The following is a 27703-nucleotide window of genomic DNA, read 5'->3' as shown; positions in this document are numbered from 1 at the left end:
ATCCGCATGGCTGTAACGGATCGTGCAGCCACGTCTCGATCCCTCAGTCAACAGATGGGGACGTTCGCAAGACAACAACCATCTGCACGAACAGTTCGACGACGTTTGCAACAGCATGGACTATCACCTCGGAGACCATGGCTGCGGTTACCCTTGACGCTGCATCACCGACAGGAGCTCCTGCGATGGTGTACTCAACGGCGAACCTGGGTGCACGAATGGCAAACCGTAATTTTTCCGAATGAATCCAGGTTTTGTTTACAGCATCATGATGGTCGCATCCGAGTTTGGCGAAATCTCGGTGAACGCACATTGGAAGCGTGTATTCATCATCATCATACTGGCGTATCACCCGGCGTAATGGTATGGGGTGCCATTGGTTACACGTCTCGGTCACCTCTTGTTCGCATTGACGGCACTTTGAACGGCGGACGTTACATTTCAGATGTGTTACAACCCGTGGCTTTACCCTTCATTCGATTCCTGCGAAACCCTACATTTTCAGCAGGATAATGCACGACCGCAAGTTGCAGGTCCTGTACGGGCCTTTCTGGATACAGAAAATGTTCGACTACTGCCCTGGTCAGCACATTCTCCAGATCTCTCACCAACTGAAAAAGTCTGGTCAATAGTGGCCGAGCAACTGGTTCGTGACAATACGCCAGTCGCTACTCTTGATGAACTGTGGTATCGTGTTGAAGCTGCATCTGCAGCTGTACCTGTACACGCCATCCAAGCTCTGTTTGACTCAATGCCCAGGCGTATCAAGGCCGTTATTACGGCCAAAGGTGATTGTTCTGTGTACTGACTACTCAGGATCAATGCATCCAATTTGCGTGAAAATGTAATCACATGTCAGTTCTAGTATAATATATTTGTCCAACGAATACCCGTTTATCATCTGCATTTCTTCTTGGTGTAGCAATTTTAATGGCCAGCAGTGTACTTGTAAGATACTGAATAGTTCTTGTACATAATTTCAGACTGATAATGAAATAATTTTCTTACTTTGGGCAAATGAAAGTATCAGAATTACACTAAAGCCCCATAGAAAATGGCATAGGCATGCTTGTTCAAATACAGAGATTTGTAAACAGGCAGGATACGGCGCTGCTGTCGGTAACGCCTATATGAGACAACAAGCGCCTGGCGCAGTTGTTAGACGGTCACTGCTGCTACACTGGCAGGTTATCAAGATTTAAGTGAGTCTTAACGTGGTGTTGTAGTTGGTGCACGAGCGATGGAACACAGCATCACCGAGGCAGCGATGAAGTGGGGATGTTCCCGTACGACGATTTCATGAGTGTACCGTGAATATCAGGAATCCGGTAAAATATTAAATCTCCGACATCGCTGCGGCCAGAAAAATGCCCTGCAAGAACGGGACCAGCGAAGAGTGAAGAGAATCGATCAACGTGACAGAAGTGCAACAATTCCGCGAATTGCTGCAGATTTCAATGCAGGGCCCAGCGTGTGAACCATTCAACGCAACATCATCGATATGGGCTCTCGGAGGCGAAGGCCCACTCGTTTACCTTGATGACTGCACGACACAAAGCTTTACTCCTCACCTGGGCTCGTCAACACCGACAGTAGACTGTTGATGACTGGAAACATGTTGCGTTGTCGGACAAGTGTCGTTTCAAATTGTATCGAGCGGATGGACATGTACGCATATGGAGACAACCTCATGAATCCATGGACACTGCATGTCAGCAGGGGACTGTTAAAGCTGGTGGAGGCTCTCTAACGGTGTGTGGCGTGTGCAGTTGGAATGATATGGGACCCCTGATAGGTCTAAATACGACTCTGACAGGTGATACGTAAGCATCCTGTCTGATCACCTGCATCCATTCATGTCCATTGTACATTCCGACCGACTTTGGCAATTCCAGCAGGAGAATGTGACACCTCACACGTCCAGACGTGCTACAGAGTGGCTCCAGGAACACTCTTCTGAGTTTAAACACTTCCTCTAGCCTTCTACTTCCCAGACGTGAACACTGTTGATCATATCTGGGATGCCTTACAACATGCTGTTCAGATGAGATCTCCACTACCTCGTACTCTTACGGGTTTATGGACAGCTCTGCAGGATTCGTGGGGTCAATTCCTTACAGCATTACTTCAGACGTTAGTCGAGACCGTGCCACGTCGTGTTGCGGCACTTCTGCGTACTCGCGGGGGCTCTGCACGATGTTATGCAGGTTTGTCAGTTTCTTAGGCTCTTCAGTGTATTTTTTGTCAATCCAACAGACGAACATAAGCGTTTCACTGAAGACAAAGCATCTCATCAGTTACAAGATGCTCATCACAAACAAACAAAATACTAGGTCACAGACGAATTTCGTAGACTGGTGCTTTGAGAGGGATTCCTGGAAATTAGTTTTTGATCGGCATCGTCTTCTTTGCACCTGCAGACTTGCTCTCCACCAAGCAAGGGACTTCACAGCTTCCGCGCTCTGGAAGTCAAGGCTTACGGTCTGGATGTTTTTTGCTCCTTCATTTTAGGCGTGGACAGGACTCCTCTTAAAGAACTTTGGGGAACATTTAAAGCAGAAGAATATGAAGAGTGAGGAGTCCCCACTTGCATTCGGTAACTGATGTGTCGCTGCAGCAGGTGTGGATGGCGGAGAGCTGTTGCCAGAAATGTCGGGCGAGATCTCGAACAAAGCTGAGGGAGCGAATGCAGTTTTCGAAATAATGTCTGGATTATATGCATATATCGCTGTTGCTTTGAACCCAGTAGTCATTGGTCTATCCCAAACACTAGAAAATATTTTCCAAGATGTAGCTGTGCTCTTTTAACGTTCTGGATGAGACACTTAGTACTTGTGCACTTTATCATTCCATTACGTCTCAAAGGATTTGAAGACTGGTTCATCTATCTGTTGCAATTCGTGGGTGGTAATATTCGAGAGGCTAAAAAGAGTAATGTTTTGTCTTTCCGCTGCAGGATCAGATCCAATGTCACCGTGTGAAGAAAGCCCTTCAAAAATAAGTTATGTTTTATCGACATTCTTCTTGTACTGTGAAAAGTGGTCGAGCCGATATGTGAGAACGTCTTTGGTCATACTCCCCGTGGGCGTCAGCACAGCTTTGCTGCCAGGAAGAAGTTTTCTTCCCACTCTGGTCTCAGTCTCTGCCTCCTGAACAAAATCATGGGAGAAATGTAACGTGACAAATCGTTCCCACATATAACAACCATGGCATTCTCAGCGTGTTCTAGAACTAGCAAGAGCGTTCGTGTAGCTCCCTTTTGTGCCAGTACCAGTTGCTGGTGGTGCAATGTTGGTCTAAAACCTTTCTCATCGATATTTTATAGCAGATGAGGTTTATCAGCTATTCCGATTCGATCCATTAGTTGTTTTAGTTTGATAAAGTAGTCAGTCCGATTTCGAACCCTTCCGGAATTTAGATTTTGCGTCCTACAGCGTCCTATTCGTTGGTGACATTTTAGAAACAGTTCCATTCATTAGCGTCCTATTTTATTGGTATATTTTTGAAAGGGTTTGGAATTTTGTTCTCTGCACAGAAGGTGACACTGCGTTTGAAAATATTGATTGTGACAGGCATCCTACATGTGCCAGTCGAAAAATTCGGTGACAGAGTTCCCTCTCTTGCTCTATACTTAGAATACAATGTCATCCTGCCTTTCTTTCGGCTATTTAAGAAAAATAGTGTGGTTTCGAAGTGTCAGTCTGGGAATATGAAATTTTCTTGAATCTTTCATCACCTACACCCAATCACAAGTTGCAAGTGAAGTTAACTCCGTCTGCTCTGTTGACCACTGGGCTCGCCTCTGTTGCACGTTGGCTGATTCAATGTTTACCACTACAAAAAAATAAAAAATGTTTATTAAAATATTGTATTATATCCCATTAATTAGGGTCAGTTTATAGTCCTTAGAAAACTTAAAATATGCGAAAAAAGACGTACTGAGACTACATGGATTCGACCAATTGACAACATAACCAGGAGCCAGCGGCCGCGGTGGTCTAGCGGTTCAGGCGCTCAGTCCGGAACCGCGCGACTACTACGGTCGCAGGTTCGAATCCTGCCTCGGGCATGAATGTGTGTGATGTCCTTAGGTTAGTTAGGTTTAAGTGGTTCTAAGTTCTAGGGGACTGATGACCACAGATGTTAAGTCCCATAGTGCTCAGAGCCATTTGAACCAGGAGCCAGCGAAGGAGGCTCATGGAATAGCATATTAATACTGTGAAAAAACTCTGAAATTCTGTAATTCCTACACAGTCTCAAGCAATTAACATACTGAGGAAGGTAAGACATGAAAGTAACTAACGCCATCAGAGTATGGCCTCATGACTTGATGTCTAAATGACTAAGTGTTAATACATTACACAGTGAATAGACAAACTGAATAATACAACTAGAACCTGTGATTCATCCAAGAAACTTTGCGACAGAAATTACAACGACGTGTAGGCCAGACTAATAAGTCAGCATATGGTTACACTGAAATCTGCTAGAAGGAACAACCTCACGTTAGGCGACCAGAGATACTTCAAAATCAAGTAGGTGCAGCCATTTAGAAGTTATCTAGCGTACTTTCACCACAGATGTGCATTGGCTTGCCTGGCCTTACGTTGCCCACCTACCTTAGTCTACCTTACAATAAAATCTTCTCGGACTACTAAGAGCGTCACTTCAGAACGTGGCCGTTGGTAAGCCAAGAAGATTTTGACTCATCGATAAACTTCGAAAACCTTCGCATACACACAGGGCGTAATATATGAGATAAACAACTACTGCATTAAAAGAAAGGACGAAAGGAGAAGATATACACTAAGTGTAGAAATGACACAATTACCGCGGAGGATATCACCACATCGTTTCTCAGATACCTCTATGCGTAAATATTCTCTATGCACGTCTGCGTCTATATTTGCACAGACGTATTCGAGAAAAAGGAATGAGGAACTCAGTAACTGAGAAGGAAGTATTTCTAATTCATACACAGGGCGGGCCAGTCACCACAAATACTGTGATGAACCAAAACATTGAGATCATTGTCCACTGCGAGACTGAGTGCAGCCTGGTGGCACTATGGGCACATGGCACGGCAAGGAAAACACACTGAGGTGACAAAAATTATGAGATACCGCGTAATATCTTGTCGAATCTGCTTTTGACTGGAGGGGGTTGGGTTGGGTTGTTTGGGGAAAGAGACCAGATAGCGAGGTCATCGGTCTCATCGGATTAGGGAAGGATGGGGAATGAAGTGGGCCGTGCGCTTTCAAAGGAACCATCCCGGCATTTGCCTGGAGCAATTTAGGGAAATCACGGAAAACCTAAATCAGGATGGCCGGATTTGACTGGAGGAGTGTAGCAACTCGACTTGGCATGGACTCAACAAATCGTTGGAAGTCCCCAGTAGTCCTTAATTGAGAAGGCGTTGCCGATGCAAAATTTCGAGCCCGAACTGACCTCTCGATTAAGTCCCACAAATGTTCGATGGGATTCATATCGGACGATCAGGGTGCCAAATCATTCGCTGGTTTTGTCCAGAATGTTCTTCAGTGGCCCAGTGACGTGGCGCACTGTCGTCCATACACATTCCATCGTTGTTTGCGAACTTCAAGTGCATGAATGCAAATGGTCTTCAAGTAGCCGAACATAATCATTTCCAGTCAATGATCTATTCAGTTGGACCAGAGGACCTACTCCATTCCACGCAAACACAGCCCACACCATTATTCAACCACCACCAGCTTGCACAGTGCCTTGCTCACAACTTGGGTCGATGGCTGCGTGTGGTGTGCGCCACACTCGAACCCTACCATCAGCTCTCACCAACTGAAATCGGACTCATCTGACCAAGCCACGGTTTTACAGTCGTCAAGGATCCAACCGACGTGGACACGAGCCCAGGAGAGGTGTTGCAAGAGATGTGCTGTTAGCAAAGACACTCGCGCCGTTCGTCAGCTGGCATAGAACGTTAACGCAAACTTTTTCCTTACTCTCCAAATGGAGCGTTCGTTGTTCGTCGCACATTGGTTTCTGCGAATATTTCACGCAATATTGCTTGTCTGTTAACACTGAGAACTCTACGCCAACGCCGCTGCTCTCGGTAGTTAAGTGAAGGCCGTCGACAACTGCACTGTCTATGATGAGAGGTGATGCCTTAAATTTGACATTCTCGGTACGCTCTTGATACTGTCGATCTCGGAATATTGAATTCTCTACTATTTCCGAAGTGGAATTTCCCCTGGGTCTAGTTCCAACTACCATTCCGCGTTCGAACTCTATTAATCCCAGTCGAGCTGCCATAATCACACAGTAAACCTTTTCACATGAGACACCTGAGTACAAATACAGCTCCGCCAATGCACTGCCCTATTATATGCCTGTAGACGTGAATATCGCTATCCACTGACTTCCGTCACCTTGACATATATACGCGTAGCAGAGACGAATGGGGAGACATCCTAGACCGCAAATGGAGAAAAGCAATTCGCATAAGCGATTTTGAAAAAGAGCGGAATTTCGTAACCTGGAACGAGTATCTCGGAAAAGACGAAGTTGGTCGGCTGTTCTCATGCTACTGTCATGAGAAACTATGTGCTATGGTTAAAGTACTGTGAAACCACGAAAGGATGACGAGGTCTCGGACGCACACACCTCAACACAGGTCGTGGAGGTCACAAGCTCGCACGCTCTTTGTGGCAGGACATCTAGCAATCTCTGGTTGATCTGCGGTCAGAGTGCAGTAAATACTATCATGGCGTCGTAATTATTTTTGAGGAGTGGGGGCTATCTTCAGTTTTTTGACTAGATGTTGAGGCTAGCCACGATTACCTGTTTTGTGCTAATCTCTTCACTCAGAGTAGGATTTACACTACACATACTCATATATTTATTGTGTATAACTTTCCAGCCTTTTCTTCCCACACAATTCAATCCTTCTAGAGGTCTCTTAAAGGTAGCTTTTCTATGACGTCTTAACACTTTTCCTACTTCTCCTAACCGATTTGCCCTGTTTCAACTTCTTCTGCTCAATTCTGCATGAAAGCCTCATTTCTTATCTGTTCAGTCAATTATAAGCATCCTTCAGTAATACCACATCTGAAACGCTTCGATTCACTTCTTTCCCGATTTTCCCACAGTCCACAATTCACTTCCATTCAAAGTCTCGCCCCAGACGTACATTCTCAGAGATTTCTGTCTCAGCTTAGCATCTATATTTCATACTAGTGAACTTCTTTTAATGAGGATTGCTTTCTCTGTCTGTAATGCCCTGCTTCTTATATCCTTCTTGTTTTATTTTGTTTCCAAGGTCTCATAACTTAAATTCTTCTACCATATAGTGCCCACTTTAGATGCTAATTTTATCTCTAGTATCGTTCTGCTGTGTCTCAGTACATTAGATATTCTTTCGTTTTCTCTCGGTCACCATTCTGTGATATGTAGACTTTTCATCTAATTCAACAGGTCTTGGATTTTTTCCATACTTTTACAGAGGACAGCAGTGTCATTAGGGGATCTTGTCACTGATATCTTTTCATCCAGAACTGTAGAACTATTAATATATATTTCTCAGGTTGTTCCATTTTATCCTATAATTTCACAGGTGGAGCTCAAGTCGAGCATACAGACACTGGACTTCCGGGTGACGGAAGGCGGCAGTAATTTCAGCGTGGGCCAGAGGCAGCTGGTGTGTCTGGCGAGGGCCATTCTCAGGAACAACAGGATCCTGGTGCTCGACGAAGCCACCGCAAACGTCGATCCAGAGTGAGTATTTACACCAAAAATACTTAAGCTTTCGCGGTCATAGTAAGAACTGTAAAGCCATAGCAACATTTTCCAAGTTTTCAAGTGGCAGTGTTCAGCTTCAAATGTCTCACGTTTAGCTATTGCCTTTGACCGGAGCTGCCAATGATTAGCGCACATTCCGCACTGATGCTGTTACCCTGAATGTAGATTGTGCCGACGCATAAAAAAGTTATTCAGAGAAAAAACTACGAACATTCTTTGCGTCCCTACGTGATGACTCTGTAGAGATGTCTGGAATTAAAATAGCGAAGTAAGTACTCACAAAGAGGCGTACAGGCAGTATCTCTTCGTTCGATACTTCCATGAGTAGAAGATGAAGCTCCCTTACATAGCCTCTGCTGCACATTTCGAGGCAAGTTTCAGAGTAGATGTAGATATTGACGCGTCATTTGGATAAATTACAAAGTAGAATATTTTTAATTGAGCCACCCTTTCCCAATGTATGAAAGACCGCTTCCTGAAACGAACTTCCGAAGAATTATTTGTATATAACAAATGCAATGGAATGTATTCGAATTAACTCAAGGCATTATGGTGGAATCAGATTAAGAAATGGGGCACATGAAATAGCAGACGAGGTTTGTTATTTGGATAACATAACCGACGATGTTGGAAGTGAAAGTGGTGTAACACATTATCCAATCGAAACTATCCGGAATCCACTGTGTAATGCAGAATCCACCACTAAATGTCACGAGAGGTGAACCACCAGTGTAAAAGGAGAAGGTGGAGTACTGTGTTGTCAGTGAAGAAGCAGTAACAGTAGAATGTGTCTGTCAGGAAAGTTAGGTGACTTCAAGCACGAACTAGTCTTTGGATGTCGCCTGTGTAATGAAGCCTTCTGGGACATTTCAACCCATGTAAAGCCACACAAGTCGACTGTTCGTGACGTGACTGTGGAGTGGACGCGCTAGGGAACGTCGATAGCTAAACCAAGAGCAGGCACTCCTCGTGTACTGGCGGACAGGGACAGTCGAGCACAGCGGAGGGTGCTTGCAAACCACATGACGTCAGCTTAAGGCAACGCTAAATGCGGAAAGATATGAACAGATTTTACAATGTTCTGTACTGCGTACCGTAGAGCAATTGTTCGGAGATGACGATTGTATTAGCTTGATAATACATCCTGTCGTGAAGCAGCATCTGAGAGGCAGTGTGGATAACAACCTTCCTAAGTGGACTGGTCTCTCCAGGGTTCCGAACTGAACGCTTATGGGCTGAAGTAGAACGTTGACTTAGCTCCAGACCCCAGCGTCCAACATCACTGTTTTCTCTGGTTTCGGCTCTTGAGGAAGAGCCAGATGCTACCTTCCTGGACAGACATTCAGATGTTTCATTTAAAGTGTCACCAGCAGAATTCAAGCCGCCATAAAGGCGAATGGTAAGCACAACCGTTATTAGTGTCCACTAACAGATGTGTGGTCTGTTTTGATCAGATAGTATATGTAGACCTGCAATAGCAAGGTGAGTTTTCTAAAAAAGAGAAATATCTTCACGTCTAACACAAAGGTAAATGGAGAGTAACTTCGTACAGAAGTGAAACGTGGGCAATAAACTGTACAGACAAGAAGAGAATAAAGCTTTTTCAAACGTGTGCTACACAAGAATTCTGGCGAGAAGATAGGTAGGTCGGATAACTAATTGAAAGATGCTGAATAGAATCGTGGAGAAAATAAATTTATAGCACAACTAAAAGAAAGGAACGGTTTATAGGATACGTTTTCAGTTTTCGAGAAATACTTAATTCTGTTATCGAGGGAAATATGCAGCATGTGTGTGTGTTTGGAGAATGGGGGTTGGTGAGGAAGAGTAAAAATTACTACGGGCTTGACTACAGTAATCAAGTTAATGTGAGTACAGATTGCAATAGTTACGCTCATATGAAGAGAATGTTATAGAATTGAGTAAAGTGGAGATGTGGTTCAAATGGCTCTGAGCACTATGGGACTTAACTTTTGAGGTCATCAGTCCCCTAGAACATAGAACTACTTAAACCTAATTAACCTAAGGACATCACACACATCCATAATCGAGGCAGGATTCGACCCTGCGACCGTAGTGGTCGCGCGGTTCCAGACTGAAGCGCCTAGAACCGCTCGGCCACTCCGGCCGGCGTGGAGATGTGATTCAAAGCATTCTTAGGAGTGAGGATAACAACTACGGTAACATGAGAGCTCTTCCTCAAATTAGAAATATGTCAGCGTCATCTTGTAAACAAAAGAGCAGTGTAAATTTGCAAATATTTGTTGCAGGACCGACGCGCTTATCCAGGCTACTATCCGTAGGAAGTTCAAGCACTGTACAGTGCTGACCATAGCCCACAGACTTAACACCATTATGGACTCAGATAAGGTTCTCGTGATGGATGCGGGAACTATGGTGGTAAGCTATGCTGAATTAACTAATAGAGTAGTCAGTATCTGATAAACAGATTTAATTCTGCTAGATACTTATACGCCAGTTAAATCAAACCGTTATTAATTGTCATAAAGAATGCCACAATGCATATTTTCCTTATAGAAATGTCATGGAAAAATATTTTTGCGTTTCTATTTGCTTCCTTAGCTGCAACAACTCGTAGAATGACGTACCTTTCGTAATAAAAAAAATGGCTCTGAGCACTATGGGACTCAACTGCTGAGGTCATTAGTCCCCTAGAACTTAGAACTAATTAAACCTAACTAACCTAAGGACATCACACACACCCATGCACGAGGCAGGATTCGAACCTGCGACCGTAGCGGTCTTGCGGTTCCAGACTGCAGCGCCTAGAACCGCACGGCCACTTCGGCCGGCTCCTTTCGTAATAGGTGATGTACAATGTTAGGCCGTCTTGATAAAGTAAATTTCAACACCGAAATTGTGTTACTCTATTGTCTAGATGGACTCAGATTTCAGAAAACATACGTACTTACGATTCTGGAAAGGTACTGATGGAATGGCGATGGTATACGAGGTTCAAATCACTATCGGGTCACCCCAGCGTGATTTCCAAAAATGATTCAAATGGCTGTGAGCACTATGGGACTTAACATCTGAGGTCATCAGTCCCCTAGACTTAGAACTACTTAAACCTAACTAATCTAAGGACATCACACACATCATGCCCGAGGCAGGATTCGAACCTGCGACCTTAGCAGCAGGGCGGTTCCCGACTGAAGCGCCTAGAACTGCTCGGCCACAGTGGCCGGCTCTAAGTGTGTTATTGAATGGCGTGCGTGGAGTGTGTGTGTGTGTGTTTATGAATGAGGGAAAGACGCTTAAGAATAGTTAAGAATAAAATAACATATACCTATAAAAAAAGGATTTAAGAAATCCTGTAAATGATCATCATGTTGCCGTATTTCCCACGAGGAATATGTTCTTAGGTACACAGAGTGCAGATTATTTTTGCAGTGAACACGAAACATTCATATCTGAGAAAAATGTGGAGAATTAATAAATAAAAGTAGAAAGTACAGTTCAATATACTTTAGGCATATGTACGTGTCGACCATGGCTGTGAGGTCAACAGCCCTGGTATAAACTAACTACGAGGGTAAGGAAAGCATCATCACAGATTTAAATAGTCAGAGCGATGTTGAGAGACAAAATCTGAACCAACACAAGAATGAGCGTAAGGAGAGCAATGTGAGAGGTACTCAATGCGAAAGGTACTCAATGAATTAGAAAGTAAAGTTTTGGCGATTGATGCGATGAAAATCCGAATTACTTTTGGTCTTCCGTACAGTCTGTATTGATCGAAGCCACGTATGCTATCGCTCCGTTCTCATACTGGCAACGAAACATAAGATGGCAGAGTGAAATCCGAATACTGAATTCGGTCTTCCGAAACTGTTTCACAGGGAATGATCTTAATACAGATTTCTCTTGCAGTTATGGTACGACGTGTACAATAAAGATTCTGAGTTAAGTAATCGCGGAAAGGAAAATAAACTGAAATCACTCACCTGAGGAAATGAAACTGGAGCTGATGATAATTTTACGATTCGACAAAAGTTATGTGAAAGTATTTGATCCTCTCGATCTTACTTCACTGCAGCTACGACAGAAAATAGACGCAGGTCATTCATGTCATCAAGGAATTTCGTCAGACAGATGCACCTAACTGTATGCCTGCATAGAAGGGTTACGTAGAGAGAGAGAGTGGCCTTCGGTGAAATCTCAGTGATTCGTTGATCGTGTTGCCATTCTTTCATTCTTTGGTGTTTCTAAACATCATTACAATATCAGGCTCAGTTCATCATTGCGATATGAGACATAGTTTCTAGATTCGCAATGATCTCATCTAAAATTCATTAAGCTGGGAAGTAAAAATGTGTATGGAGGCCACCAAATTCAACAAAGAATATCCAAGCAGGAAATCCTGAAATCGTTTCAGAGTGTCTCAAGTAATACAAATTAAATTCCTTTTTTCCTGGACAATTCACAATTTTCCCGGAACATTGTATCAAATGGCTATTACACTAGTGGCCATAAAAATTGCTACACCACGAAGATGACGAGGTACAGACGCGAAATTTAACCGACAGGAAGAAAATCCTGTGACACGTAAATGATAAGCTTTTCACAGCATTCACCAAGATTGGCGCCGGTGGCGACACATACAACGTGCTGACATGAGGAAAGTTTCCAGCCGATTTCTCATACACAAACAGCAGGTGACCGGCGTTGCTGGTGAAACATTGTTGTGATGCCTCGTGTAAGGAGGAAAAATGCGTACCATCACGTTTCCGACTTTGATAAAGGTCGGATTGTAGACTATCGCGATTGCGGGTTAACGTATAGCGACATTGCTGCTCGCGTTGGTCAAGATCCAATGACTGTTAGCAGAATATGGAATCGGTGGGTTGAGGAAGGTAATACGGAACGCCGTACTGGATCACAACGGCCTCGTATCACTAGCAGTCGAGATGACTGGCGTCTTATCCGCATGGCTGTAACGGATGGTGCAGCCACGTCTCGGTCCCTGAGTCAACAGATCTGGACGTTTGCAAGACAACAACCATCTGCACGAACACTTTGACGACGTTTGCAGCAGCACGGACTATCAGCTCGGAGACCATAGCTGCGGCTACCCTTGAAGCTGCATCACAGACAGGATCGCCTGTGGTGGTGTACTCAATGTCGAACCTGGGTGCGCGAGTGGCAAAACGTCATTTTTTCGGATGAGTCCAAGTTCTGTTTCCAGCATTATGATGGTCGCATCCGTGTTTGGCGACATCGCGATGAACGCAAATTGGAAGCGTGTATTCGTCATCGCCATACTGGCGTATCACCCGGCGTGATGGTATGGAGTGCCATTGGTTACACGTCTCGGTCACCTCTTGTTCACATTGACAGCACTTTGAACAGTGGACGTCACATTTCAGATGTGGTACGACCCCGTGGCTCTACCCTTCACTCGACCCTGCGAAATCCTACATTTCAGCAGGATAATGCTCGACTTCAAGTTTCAGATCCTGTACGGGCCTTTCTGGATACAGAAAATGTTCGACTGCTGCTCTCACCAATTGAAAATGTCTGGTCAATGGTGGCCGAGCAACTGCCTCGTCACAATACGCCAGTCACTACTCTTGATGAACTGTGGTGTCGTATTGAAGTTGCATGGGCATCCGCATCTACATACTCTGCAATTCACATTTAAGTGCTTGGCAGAGGGTTCATCGAACCACAATCATACTCTCTCTCTACCATTCCACTCCCGAACAGCGCGCGGGAAAAACGAACACTTAAACTTTTCTGTTCGAGCTCTGATTTCTCTTATTTTATTTTGATCATCGTTCCTACCTATGTAGGTTGGGCTCAACAAAATATTTTCACATTCGGAAGAGAAAGTTGGTGACTGAAATTTCGTAAATAGATTTCGCCGCGACGAAAAACGTCTTTGCTTTAATGACTTCCAACCCAACTCGCGTATCATATCTGTCACACTCTCTCCCCTAATACTTGATAATACAAAACTAGCTGCAATTTTTTGCACCCTTTCGATGTTCTCCGTCAATCCCACCTGGTAAGGATCCCACACCGCGCAGCAATATTCTAACAGAGGACGAACGAGTGTAGTGTAAGCTGTGTCTTTAGTGGACTTGTTGCATCTTCTAAGTGTCCTGCCAATGAAACGCAACCTTTGGCTCGCCTTCCCCACAATATTATCTATGTGGTCTTTCCAACTGAAGTTGTTCGTAATTTTAACACCGAGGTACTTAGTTGAATTGACAGCCTTTAGAATTGTACTATTTATCGAGTAATCGAATTCCAACGGATTTGTTTTGGAACTCATGTGGATCACCTCACACTTTTCGTTATTTAGCGTCAACTGCCACCTGCCACACCATACAGCAATCTTTTCTAAATCGCTTTGCAACTGATACTGGTCTTCGGATGACCTTACTAGACGGTAAATTACAGCATCATCTACGGACAACCTAAGAGAACTGCTCAGATTGTCACCCAAGTCATTTATATAGATCAGGAACAGAAGAGGTCCCAGGACGCTTCACTGGGGAACACCTGATATCACTTCAGTTTTACTCGACGATTTGCCGTCTATTACTACGAACTGCGACCTTGCTGACAGGAAATCACGAATCCAGTCGCAGAACTGAGACGATTCCCAATAGGGCCGCAGCTTGATTAGAAGTCGCTTATGGGGAACGGTGTCAAAGGCTTTCCGGAAATCTAGAAATACGGAATCAACTTGAGATCCCCTGTCGATAGCGGCCATTGTGGTATCTAGCAGCGCGCTCCGCTGGTGCGTCCGCCGGCCTGGCGCCGAGCCAAGTCGGGCGGGTTGCGTCATCGACTCGCTAGGCGCTCAGCGGGCAGTGCGGCACTACGTTTTTGATTTTTTTCAAACTGTTGCATCCTTGAGCCCCCGGTTCGCGATGTACGCTCATCGGTTAATGGCTGACGCTACATATCACACTTTATTAATAACTGTAGTAAAGGGTTACATCACCAGCAAGAGTTGCATTCTCAGCAAGTACACCAAGTCCTTTCATCCATACATGTATTTTTTCATCATTATGCAATCCGCCCGACTTGCCTCGGGCCAGGCCGGCGGACGCACCAGCGGAGCGCGCTGCTAGAGCTACTACAGCGCGCGTACAGGATAACACACCCCGGCTGGTGCCTGCAGACTCTTAAGTCCGTTATCAGTGCGTTACGTAACCAAGGTCACTTGCTCTGTATATAAGCGGACAGAGCCCGCCAGCGGAACCATTCCGCTGTGAGCTCTATCTGCAACAGCATTGAAGCACTATGCCTCGACGACGAGTCTACCGTCAACGTCGCCATCGCATGTTTACTGTCCAGGCTTATTATGTGTTCCCTTCCAGCTGTACCTGTACACGCCATCCAAGCTCTGTTTGACTCAATGCCCAGGCGTATCAAGGCCGTTATTACGGCCAGAGGTGGTTGTTATGGGTACTGATTTCTCAGGATCTATGCACCCAAATTGCGTCAAAATGTAATCACGTGTCAATTCTAGTATAATATATTTGCCGGCCGGAGTTGCCGTGCGGTTCTAGGCGCTACAGTCTAGAGCCGAGCGACCGCTACGGTCGCAGGTTCGAATCCTGCCTCGGGGATGGATGTGTGTGATGTCCTTAGGTTAGTTAGGTTTAATTAGTTCTAAGTTCTAGGCGACTGATGACCTCATAAGTTAAGTCGCATAGTGCTCAGAGCCATTTGAACCATAATATATTTGTCCAATGAATACCCGTTTATCATCAACATTTCGTCTTGGTGTAGCAATTTTAATGGCCAGTAGTGTATATTGTTCTCCACATTAAACATATAATACTCATATATTAAATAGCATACTAGAATTTCTGCTGTAAAGTGAGAGTAAATCCAGGTATTGTGGCAGTCTATAGGTGATAATATTTCTGCGTGAATTGAGGCAAGAAAACGGCGCTCTCTGTGTGTATTACCGATGGTGTAAAGAGAACTGGCCAGTAACTCTCTGTATGTAGGTTCTCTAGACTGACTTCTATCTGCTACCGACTTAAGGAAATTAGTTCATGCTCGATTATTATGACCTTTTTAAAGAAATAAAACCCAACTCTCTCTGAATGCCCATGAGAGGAAGAAGAGAGTAGGTAGCTTCATCCACTCCATACCGCGCTCCTTCATTTGTGGAAGGCATCCGATATAGTTGTACACTATCACCGTAGGAACAAAATCGGAGTCAACGGAAATCTGACAAATTTTGAGAACTGTACTCAGGACTTTTCGAATCAAGGCTCAACAAGTCATTATTAAACTGGCGAAATAATCTGTGTGATATAGCTTCAAATTACTAACAACAGAAAGGGAATCGGAAAAATGATGTTAACCATTCGGGCTCTGAACACGTCTTTTTTGAAGATTTTGTTTCGGGTTGTCTCATAAGTTCGCTCGCTTTTCGTTGCAGTGAAACCACAAAAAACGCCTGGGAGTATTTCTCCCCGCGGCACAGCTACGACAGAGTGGTTGCCAGCCTGTCTGCTTACACACTTCACATACAAGGTCGTGCACAATATACAGCAAGTGATGCGTTTGCCACTGAGGAAATTGTGCAGGCAAAGGAAAAGATGAAAGTTGGAAGGCGAAATGTCTGGCAAATATGGCGGTTGGAGTAACACATCGCACTCAAAAGAAAGCAGTTTTTGATAGGTCACTAGAGAGATATGTTGTCTGGCATTGTCGTGGTGAAACACGGTATCGTGTCCAAACTCCGGTCGTTTCTCTTCAGTGACTGCCTTCAGACGAGCCAATTGTGAACTGTATTTCTCAGAAGTGATAGTGTCATTCGGAAGAACTTCGTTCCACAGGGTGCCTCTGCAATCCCACCAGATGCATAGCTGAACCTCTCTCGGATGAAGCCCTGGATCACGAAATGACAGTGGTGGCTGCCCTTATAAAACAGCCCAGTAATATATGGTTAGCTTAGAAATTATGAAAAAATTACTTCACAGAATCTTTCGTAGTAGTGCAATGGACAACCAACCCAGAATCTACTGTGAAAATAATATTTCGCGGTAAACTGACTCCCACGTTACTCATCATCCTAAAAACCCAAGGCTAAATCGTTTGCTTTTTCAGGAGTGTTTGCTCAGTAGAAGGACATACTTCCCGGCGAAGTTCCGCAGAAATCTCATAGGTCTGTACGATTTCTTTATGACTCTGCGTGCAAAATTTGTACATTGAGACTATATCAAACAACAATGTATCATATAATGAATGAATTTCAATTAAATTTTTAGTAAAACACTATGCGGAATCAACCATTTCCTTAGTTCAGGTTTGTTGATAATTTCGCGCACCGAGTGACCCTGTATGACTGAAAAAAACAGCAGAGTCTTTCTTATAGAAGCGTAACAGTACACTTGGACAGAACTAAAGACAAATATCACTAATACTTCTGCTGAACGATGCTAGAGGATTTTATGAGCTATGAGATTCCTTGAGGAAAAGAAGAATCCCTCAATCATTCAGTAAGTGTTCGGGTAAAACTACTCGTTCGAAACGCAGCTCGCTTTATTCACATGCAATATCTTGCAAATGTAGGGGACGATCAAAAAATTTCCATCTCATGCCGTTGCTGCAGCGTATATGCAACACAGCTCGACTATGATGCACCGACATACACCGGCATGCAGACAAGGGATTAGTGTGACATTCATGTATTTCTAATGTGCGTGCAGTAAATGCGAAAAAGTGAACTATGGTGACTTTACTACCAAATACATCCAAAGAGGACCAACGTGCTGTTATTCTTTTCTTGACTGTCGAAGGACAAACACCGGTAGACTTCTATTGGGGAACGAAGTATGTATGTGGGGAAAGTTGTGCACAAAGCGTTCTGCAGCTACATGATAACGCACGCCAACGCAAGTGCGAGATACTCGAGCATCCGCCCCATACTCCTTATCTCTGCTCATATGATTATCACGTATTCGGTCCCTTAAGAAAACGCCTTCAAGTGTCAACCATTTCTGACGGACGAGTATGTGCAACAGGCGGTTACGGGCTTCTTCACACAGCAACACATGGTGTTTTCCAAACGGAAATCTTCAACTTGGTATGTCGGTGGGATGATTGCCTCAATGCTCACGACCATTTTACCTCATTGGTATACCGAGTCTGTACGGCCATCGAACGGAAACTTTTTGATAGCATTTATAGTACGTGGAAATTAAAAGCCAGATTCTGCCTTCGGAGGTTTCCGAAAGGCGTCCGACACGGCAATACATTACCGTTCGATTATGAAGATAAAGCGATACGGAATATCTCCTCATATCTCCAGCGCGAACCCGATTTCCAGCGACAAGTTCGAAGTTTGCTCTGGCGTACTTTCTGAGTGTTTCAGTATAAGGGACTCGTGTTTTCGATGACGCTTTATAGAATAATAATATAATTATGATTTATTCGGTTTGTAATACCAGTCACTTTTGTTTCACCAAAAATATCTTCACAGCTCTCAGCTGCAGAAGTGCAGTATTGAGGTTGCCAGCGATGCGGGAACGACTCTGCGTACAGCTACACACATCAAAAAAAGTTCTGCGTCACCTCGGTTTCGAGAGTTCCGGAACCTATACAGAAAATTGGAATAGACATCAACATAAACATCATTTCCGCCCTTTTTATTGCTCATGAAAACCACACATTGCATGTTGTAACACCATACAGCGAGACCTTCAGAGGTGATGGTCCAGACTGCTCTACACACCGGTACCTCTAATACCCAGTAGCACGTCCACTTACATTGATGCATGCCTGTATTGGTGGTGGCATACTATCCACAAATTCATCAAGACACTGTTGGGTCAGATTGTCCCACTCCTCAACAGCGATTCGGCGTAGATCCCTCAGAGTGTTCGGTGAGTGACGACGTCCATAAACAGCAATTTTCAATCTGTTCCAGGCATGTTCGATAGGGTTAATGTCTTGGGAACATGCTGGTCACTCTAGTCGAGCGATGTCGTTATTCTGAAGGACGTCATTCATAAGGTGTCCACGATGAGGGCGCGAATTGTCGTCCATGAAGACGAATGCCTCGCCAATGTGCTCCCGATATGGTGGCACTATCGGTCGGAGGATGGCATCCACGTACACCACTTCCCTGACCACCAGCGGCGTGTATTTTACCCACATAATGTCACCCCAAAACAACAGGGAACCTCCACCCTGCTGCACTCGCTGGAAAGTGTGTCTAAGGCGTTCAGCCTGACCGGGTTGCCTCCAAACACGTCTCTGACGATTGTCTTGTCGAAGGCATATGCAACACTCATCGGCGAAGAGAACGTGATGCCAATTCTGAGCTGTCCATTCGGCATGTTATTGGGCCCATCTCTACCGCGCTGCATGGTATCGTGCTTGCAAATATAGACCTCGCCATGGACGTCGGGAGTGAAGTTGCGCATCATGCAGCCTACTGCGCACAGTTTGAGTCGTAACACGACATCCTGTGGCTGCATTAAAATGTTATTCAACATGGTGGCGTTGCTGTCCAGGTTCCTTTGAGCCATAATCCGTAGGTAACGATCACCCATTGCAGTAGTACGCCTTGGGCGGCCAGAGCGAGGCATGTCATCGACAGTTTCTGTCTCTCTGTATCTTCACCATGTCCAAACAACATCACTTTGGTTCACTCCGAGACGCCTGCACACTTCCCTTGTTGAGGGCCCTTTCTGGCACAAATAACAATGCGGACGCGATCGAACCGCGGTATTGACCGTCTAGGCATGGCTGAACTACAGACAACAAGAGCCGTGTACCTCCTTCCTGGTGGAATGACTGGAACTGATCGGCTGTCGTACCCCCTCCGTCTAATAGGCACTGCTCATGCATGGTTGTTTACATCTTTGGGCGTGTTTTGTGACATCTCTGAAAAGACAAGTGGACTGTGCCTGTGATACAATATCCACAGTCAACGTCTATCTTCAGGAGTTCTGGAAACCGGGGTGATGCTAAACTTTTTTTGATGTGTGTGTTATGGCCGTCTTTCGTTGGATTCATTGAACCCATACACGACTTGCATGTCAGGCAATTCTTCATCAGTAAACTTTGCCATACATCCATATATCACTGTAAATATACAACTAACACTGATGGAAAAGCAAACATTGCTTAATGAGAGATCGATGGTTAAAAATAAATTGGGCTTTTCTGTAGTCAGTAGCAGGTACCGCGAGTCAGTTACATAAGATATTTTGCCGATGTTTTCAGTGGAAAACAAATACAAATGTAAATTACGATAATAAATCCAGCGGAAAGCAGTTACTTTACAACAGGCCACCGGGGACTACTGACCCCTTGTACGAAAATACACAGAAAACATCACTACAAAACCGCGGAAATTTTGTCGGTGGAGTCCAAATTCAACGGATTTGTTCGAAGAATATGTAACTAATTCATTGCACTGTTTTATCCTGGATGGAAAATGATGAGCGGGAACAAACCCATCGAAAGCTTTCTCGGTACACACTAACGATTCGTCAGATAGGGCCAACAGGGCTAAGGATTGTTCACTGAGGCTGCTGAAATTTACGGTACTGTAGCGTCGGTGGATGATTATAATCAAGTGCAGAACGCCTTATACTGTGTATCTGCTTAGTATAATGCATTGAAGCTCTCTTTAAATGTCGACAAATTCAAGATAATTACTCCAAAAAATAAGAAATGACCTGATAGTACTCGATTACAAGAGTAGTGATTGAAAAGGAAGGGAGCGAGTTGGGGAAGTAGGAAGTTACTGGGGTCAGAGAATATAAACAATATTAAACGAACAAATTTTATTACAACACCATCAATTAAGTGGTGAGAAATACAAATGCAATACAGGTAATGGGTAACACCTTGAATTGTTGGTCGGTTGCGTTAATAATAATTGCTTAAATTCAAATAATGAGAAAAAACATGTTAGCATACTCTTAATCCTTGAATATACACTTGAGTGGCAATCCAGAAAACGACAATACAGCACGACAGATTTATTAACTTTCATTTGCATACTTCAGACAACTGCGTTGAGTCACCCAATATTTAAGAATTATTTGTGCCACTTGAAAAAAAAAAACCATTACAGTTTCTCTGATTCGCAGTTATAATGAACCGTAAAGTACAGGGCACTAGGGTTAACGTGCAAGACGCGATTAAAATCAAAAGCATCCAACATAGATTACACATATGTACATTGTACCCATGTATCCACATTCACGATTTTGGATATTTAACAAGTTAATCACCATTAGAAAAATCAGTTTCAGTTATCATAGTTAAGCGGGACGAAATACAAAGACCTTACATTAATAGAGGCCAATATGAATGCAAAGATTTACTGGTAGAATGATACGCTGTAGAAAAAAAAAAAGCACCCAAGAATAATAAACTTCTTGAAACATTGATAACAGAATTACACATGGTGAAGGTGAAAGTTTTCGTAACACTTTAATAAAAGAATTATATGGCGCTTATTCACAAGCGCTTCTAGTCAACGGAGTACAAGCTTAAAATATTACAAATGGGTATACCTGAAAGCTTCAGTAAAAACAAAAACACCGGAGAAACATTACCAAGTAACAGTCCAAGTATCAACTTAATGAAAACGAATAAGAGATAATGATCACTTACCAAATTATAATAAGCCATATTACTCCGCAGGCCAACTACACAAATCAATGAACAAATAGACCTAATGATCCAGTGTCTACAGGCACACCAGAATGGCTCGTACACATGAACAGGACTAACTGGGCGTAGAGAGGATACAATATCACACATGTACAATCCACTTGTGACACTGATCCTAAATACTGCCTGCAACATAACAAACTTCATTAACACATCTGGCGCTCACAAAAGCTTGCGTCTCACATAACTTATAGAGCGTATATCAAAGTAGAAAACCAAATGAAGCAGATTTTACAAGTGAAATTTTGACAAAAGAGCACCAGCGATCGACATATCCGACAAAGATTGTAACAATTGCTGTGTGGAAGCATTAAACGGAATAAGAGAATATAAACGCAAAACAGTAAGTGGAAATCTATGTTCTACGCGGGGAATACTAGCGAGTACCAACTTAGCGGAGCGGGTACTAAGTAATTATACCCGTGGACTAGGTACTACCAACGGACGTTACATTATGGTCACGAACCTAATAGAAAGTATGTCCACTTTTGGCAGGATAACGGAGGCGACGGGTCGTGGCATGGAAGCACTGAGGGCTTGGTAGGTCGCTGGAGGGAGTTGGCACGACATTTGCAAACACAATTCACCCAGTCTCTGTAAATTACGGGGAGCTGGCGACGATCTCTGCCGCCATTTTCAATCTCAACCCCAATGTGTTCCATCGCGTTCGCATCTCGCAAGTTGGGGGAGGGGGGGGGGGGAGGGGGGCAAGCACTTCTGTTGAAACTCGCCGCTGTGTTCCTCGAAGCACTCTATCACACTCCTGGCCTTGTGACATGACGCATTATCTTGTTGAAAAATACAACATCCGTCGGGAAATATAATCACCATCAAGGGGTGTTCGTGGACTGCAACCAGTGTACGATACCACTTGGCCATCATGGTGCCTTGCAGAGCTCCACTGAACCCGTGGATGCCCACGTGAATGTTCCCTAGAGCACAATGGAGCCCCCGTCAGCTTGTCTCCATCCCAGAGTACAGGTGTCAAGGGCTGTTCCCCTGGAAGACGACGGGATTCGGCCCTCTCATCGGTATGATGAAAAAAGTATCGGGATTCATGAGACCATGCAACGCTCTGCCACTGCGGCAACATCCAGTGCTGATGGTCACGTGCCCATTTCGGTCACAGGTACGGATGTCGTGGTGTTAACATTGGCTCACGCGTGGATCCTCGGCTGCGGAGGCCCATCGTTAGGAGTGTTCGGTGCACTGTGTGTTCACACACGCTTGTACTCTGCCCAGCAGTAAAGTCTGATGTTAATTCCACCATAGTTCGCAATCCGTCCTTTTTTACCAGGCTGCCCAACCTACGATGTCCGACGTATAAGGGTGATGGCAGCCCAACCCCACGACATCCGGCCGTGGTTTCACGTTACTTTCACCACGTGTTGACGACACTCACTACAGCACTCTTGGAACACCCGACAAGTGGTGCAGTTTCCGAAATGCCCGTGCTGAGCCTCCGGGCCACGGCCGAACTTAGATAGATTTCGCGCTTGCCCCGTTCTACACACGGACAGCACGCTCACTGATACGTGTGTCTGAGTAGCAGTCGTTCCTCGCCAGGTGACACTGCTATCACCTGGGCGGGTTTACATCGATAGTAGATCGGTGATCATAATGTTCTGGTTGATCACTGTACAAGCCTAACACCGAACAGCGCAATTACCACGGTGGTAGGCCCCTACAATAGAAAATGACAGCCGCGCAACAGTGTTCTACTGACGGACATAAAACAGAACAACACACAAAAAAGAAGAAAGACACATATTACATACCAAATAACAGACCCACATCCCTTCGTGAAATTAGAGCTACTACGGAAGCTCACAGATAATCATTGTTACCATGCACCTTCGCGAGTGGAACATGTTAGGGGGCTCAGTTATCGGCACAAGAAGTACCCTCTGCCGCACGACATTAGGTGGCTTGTGTAGTGTAGTTGTAGATATACCATAGGATGTGCTCATCATGGGCGTGGTGCTCTTGAAACGAGAAATTAAATACCAGTTGCTACTGGATCGACATAACACAGAAGAGAGCATCGAAAAACATCGTACGTCACATAAACCATGACAGCCGAATACTCGTACGCTTAACCTGACATTTATATTGTTTCACAGCCACACAACGACTCACAATGCGTAGTATCAAGTACAGTGACAAAATTTGAATAACGTAAGTTGCCTTGCAAAACGGTCAGGTGCTCGTAACCAAGAAGCCGGAAAGCACGAAATGTTGAGGAAAAATCAGAAACCTTAAGATAATTCCGTATCCTATATTCACCATTAACAATCGAATTGCTTTGAGACAATAAGATAATTACCTGCTGCACTTAGCGCCGCAAAGATGTAAGGTGCTAGGCTGCTCGAATCCGTATCACTGACTGACAGCAACGAAACCGAGGCCAGACGATAATTTCCTTCGACTCAGCCGTAAACAGACAGGGAAAACAAGACACGGGGGACGCGGCTCACCAACGACGCCGAGCGCCTCAGTCACTCAATTCAGCTGCCTCCCAAAACCAGCCAGCGCACAACCTTAAATCGGAACAAGACCATCCGTTGGCCCGCCAGCTTGCGGGATGGTGTGGTCTCGTTCCTAGACAGCGCCAAAAACTTGAAAAGCAGAGCCGCAGCTATCGATATTCGATGTACGTGGCGCGCATAGGGCTCGATGGCAAACTTTGAGATCCCATTTCGCAGCAGCCTTAAGAATCGACATGGAAAAGAATGAACTCGTAAATTCGGTAACAGCAAAGACTGACAGAAAATTTAAATTTTATGGGAGGTTCCCGGAAAAAATGTGATGAACCTAAGGAAATCAAGTACGAGACGATTGTGGAACCAAATGACAAAAGTTTGGAATACCTATCAAAAAGCCTTGACAGCAGACATGTAAAGACTTCACATCAGAAATGCACTATTGTGACTGTAACGTGCCGTACGAAACTGTAACGAAGATGCTAATGGAGCTAAAGTATAAATCTTTGGAAGAAAAGGCGAACTCTCTCTCGAGGAACCCTGAAACCTGTTGGCTAAAACCCATTATTCAACAAAAACCACGCAACAGTTGTGCTGTCTCTATCATAGTCTGTATGTCATGCAGCGATCATGCGAATAAGATAGATTAGTGTGCGTCCGAGGCATACAGACAATCATTTTTCGGTCGTTCCAACCATGCACCAAAGTGGTAGGGTAGATATTCACTGATGTCGGTATGAACTGTCCAACACAGTACCGTGACTTACGATGTGTGAGTGTGAATGTGGGAACACTATCATGTACAGTTTTAGCAGTGACGGATTAATCGTGGTGGTTCTCCACTATGGCTAGTTTAGTCAGCTACAACAGTAGTCGACTTCCCTTTCAGCGTCACATGATTTGCCTAACGTGCCGACTGTAGTCGATATCACCCGGAGGTGTGTACTACAGTTCGCTGCAAAGTCTTGGTATGCTAGTGTGTGTGTCAACGGTCCATTAAACATTAAGCTTGCATCGGGTCTCGATGTATAGAACAATAGTGTAACAGATATTGGACACCGCTCTAGCATAAATGGACACATTTATCATATGCTTGTTGTTGTTAAATATTTAGGTATGTTTATTATACCTTTTATTTATATTTTAACGAAAGTCATCGTACCAAAAATATTACACAGCAACACACAAATTATCGATAACGAGGTGTAAAAGGTCATTTGCTTCTTGTATAAAATCAAAAAGCAAACGTTTCCGCTGGAAGTATGTCGGTAGATTTCACAAGTAGCCAGACTATTCATGACGAATTAGTCTTCGATTGTGTGATCTTGCCTTATCAAAACAATTCTTCCATCATCAAATTTTCATTCCGATCTTTCCATGAAACAAATGCGTTAAATACTGCTGGTCTCTTGAGCCAACGCTTCATTGCTTCTACCTTGTCAGAATTTGTATAATATAATAACTCCATATTCCAGGAATACGACCATCCACATATACTGCTGAGAAATCCATCTGGCTTCCTGTCCAGACTTGTGGAAGAAACGGGCGCTGCGATGGCAGAACAGCTAAGGGGTGTTGCGAAGCAGGTGAGAGTCTTATTGGCCAGACGATTCTTAGTCGACGTAAATGTGTAGTAATTTTTTAAAATTCGTGAGACCTAGTGTACAAAAGTGCTTTTCCTTTTTTCCAGAGCTACAACGAATTACATGGTCTGCAGGAAGACTTGGAAGAAGAACAAATTACAGTGCTGTGAATCCTAGTACGTCACTTCCTTCTGTAGACCGCCGTGTGTCTTACATATTTTGCTTCAACGTTGCATCTCAGTAAGAATATCCGAGCGTCTATTGAGGAAGTGATAACTACCACTGATCTCAGTGACTGTTGGAGAGCTGGATTTATTTCGTGCGAATTGTGTTATTGAAGACAAGGTGCGTTTTACTGTTCTGTTGTAGCACAGCAGAGAGAATGCCTGGCTCAGAAGCTGGTAATAAGATGCCCTCTAATGGTTCCGAAGAGCGGTATCAAATGATCTTCCTAACAATGAGGTTCCCATTACTGCTAAACAATCGCTGTAGGGACAAAGAGTTTGAAGTGATACTTATAAAATGTTATACACTTGGTATTTACTTGCTCCGCTAATTACACATTTCAGAAACCAAATAAATTTGACTATTAATTTCAATTTCATTTTGTGATAAGTAAGTAAATTAGAGGTTTTAATGTTACTGAGACCCCGGCAGAAATTATTTGGTGCAAAGAGTGAGCAGATTAATTTCAGGTGATAATAAAGAAAATGGACAAAAGACATGAAACGTAAAGATGCAGAAAATGAGAACTAAAACTTGTGAGAAACGATAATAACTGATTTATGTGAGCACAGAATGTTTTACGTAAATTACGCGAGAAGAAGCTGCTAATTTTGTTTAAAACTTACCTAGATTAAAATCTTTTTTCGCAAACTGTTCCATTTGTTTTTTATACTAGTGCAAAAATTACTAGTGTCTAAGACATTTAAATATAAATATGGATAATATTTTACAGCTTGCATAGTAAACGGATAATGGTTATGGCGTATCTTTTTTTACTATTGTTTGAGTGGACACATTGTTTAAGGCAGTGGAACCATGTCCTGGAGGGATGGGGTTGGAATCTCCGTTCTGTTATCCAGATTTAGTTCTTCCGTGTTTTCCCTAATCGCGCAAAAGTGACTGCAACGATAAAGACCCCACGGTACATTTCCTGCAACGTCCTTGTCCGGTCCGAAATACTACTCCACGTATAACGACAGCGACGTAGACGGAATGTAGACTAATTTTCTTTCTCTTCTTACTCATTCGTAATTTCAATAAATCTGTTCCGCATTGTAATATATGTTTAGAATAACTTCAAATCATTACAAGTCTCGAACTGTCGTGTCCCTATATCACACATGTACTTTTCGCAACGTTGGAGTAGTGATGGGTTATGTGCTCATACGTAAAAACTGCGCACATACATACATATACAAATGCGAGCTCATACTGTATTTAAATTGCACCTGCAGACGTAGTACTACACAAGCCAATATGACCAAAAGCATCAGTAAATAGTTTTCACATTAGATTAGTTCATCGTTCTATAAAAATTATTAGGCCCCTCATCAGTTCAGTTCACCCATTCCCTTTTCTGATTCTCTCATTCCGTTTTGTGATTCACAAAAAACTTCAACCTGTTTCCACATATTTCTTTCTGTCCTTCTGTCCTTTCTCCATGTTCTTCTGCCCTTCTTCCATTTTCGTTAACAGCAATGCCAACATGTTTTGTGCACTTCCCTTCTCATTTACTCCTCTTTTGATATCTGGTTCTAATTTAATGACTGACTCTCTACATAAAACACATCCAATAACAGCTACTATAAAATAAAAGAGAAAGACGGAGTGGGTGAATAGCAATAATTAGTGCTAACAGAAATACTAATGAATACTCTCTCCGAAAAAGTACATTTATTCACAGAAAAACCAAGGATGAAGAAAGTTCGTTACAAAAGAAAAGGAATTACAACTGAAAATGTTAAACTATTTTTTTAGAGTTAATTGAGTGTGAAAGAGTGAGAGCTTTTTTCTTGCAGCTGACCTGTTCATGACTGGTGCATTGTGATTATCACAGCGGCTCATCGGTGGTGTTAGCATAATTACAGTAGCTCCACCAGTTGTGCGTTGCGGCGGTTACAGTCTCTTGCTTAGTGTACGATTCTCGTGGTGGTGATT

At 43.7% G+C, this 27703-nt stretch overlaps 1 protein-coding gene across 1 annotated transcript in view; it reads left to right on the top strand.

Moving 5' to 3' along the window:
• LOC126456435 (ATP-binding cassette sub-family C member 4-like) overlaps positions 1-26080 on the top strand; it is a 166621-nt gene extending 140541 nt beyond the window's left edge. Inside the window, exons 21-24 of the mRNA XM_050092185.1 lie at positions 7592-7752; positions 10047-10176; positions 25433-25543; positions 25648-26080. Coding sequence (XP_049948142.1) covers positions 7592-7752; positions 10047-10176; positions 25433-25543; positions 25648-25710 — 465 coding nt within the window. The 3' untranslated portion in view covers positions 25711-26080. The remainder of the gene's footprint in view (positions 1-7591; positions 7753-10046; positions 10177-25432; positions 25544-25647) is intronic.
• Positions 26081-27703: the final 1623 nt, after the last annotated feature.

Source organism: Schistocerca serialis, chromosome 2, assembly GCF_023864345.2.
Source record: "Schistocerca serialis cubense isolate TAMUIC-IGC-003099 chromosome 2, iqSchSeri2.2, whole genome shotgun sequence".
Classification (NCBI taxonomy): Eukaryota; Metazoa; Arthropoda; class Insecta; order Orthoptera; family Acrididae; genus Schistocerca; species Schistocerca serialis.
This window is presented reverse-complemented; position numbering and strand designations above follow the sequence as displayed.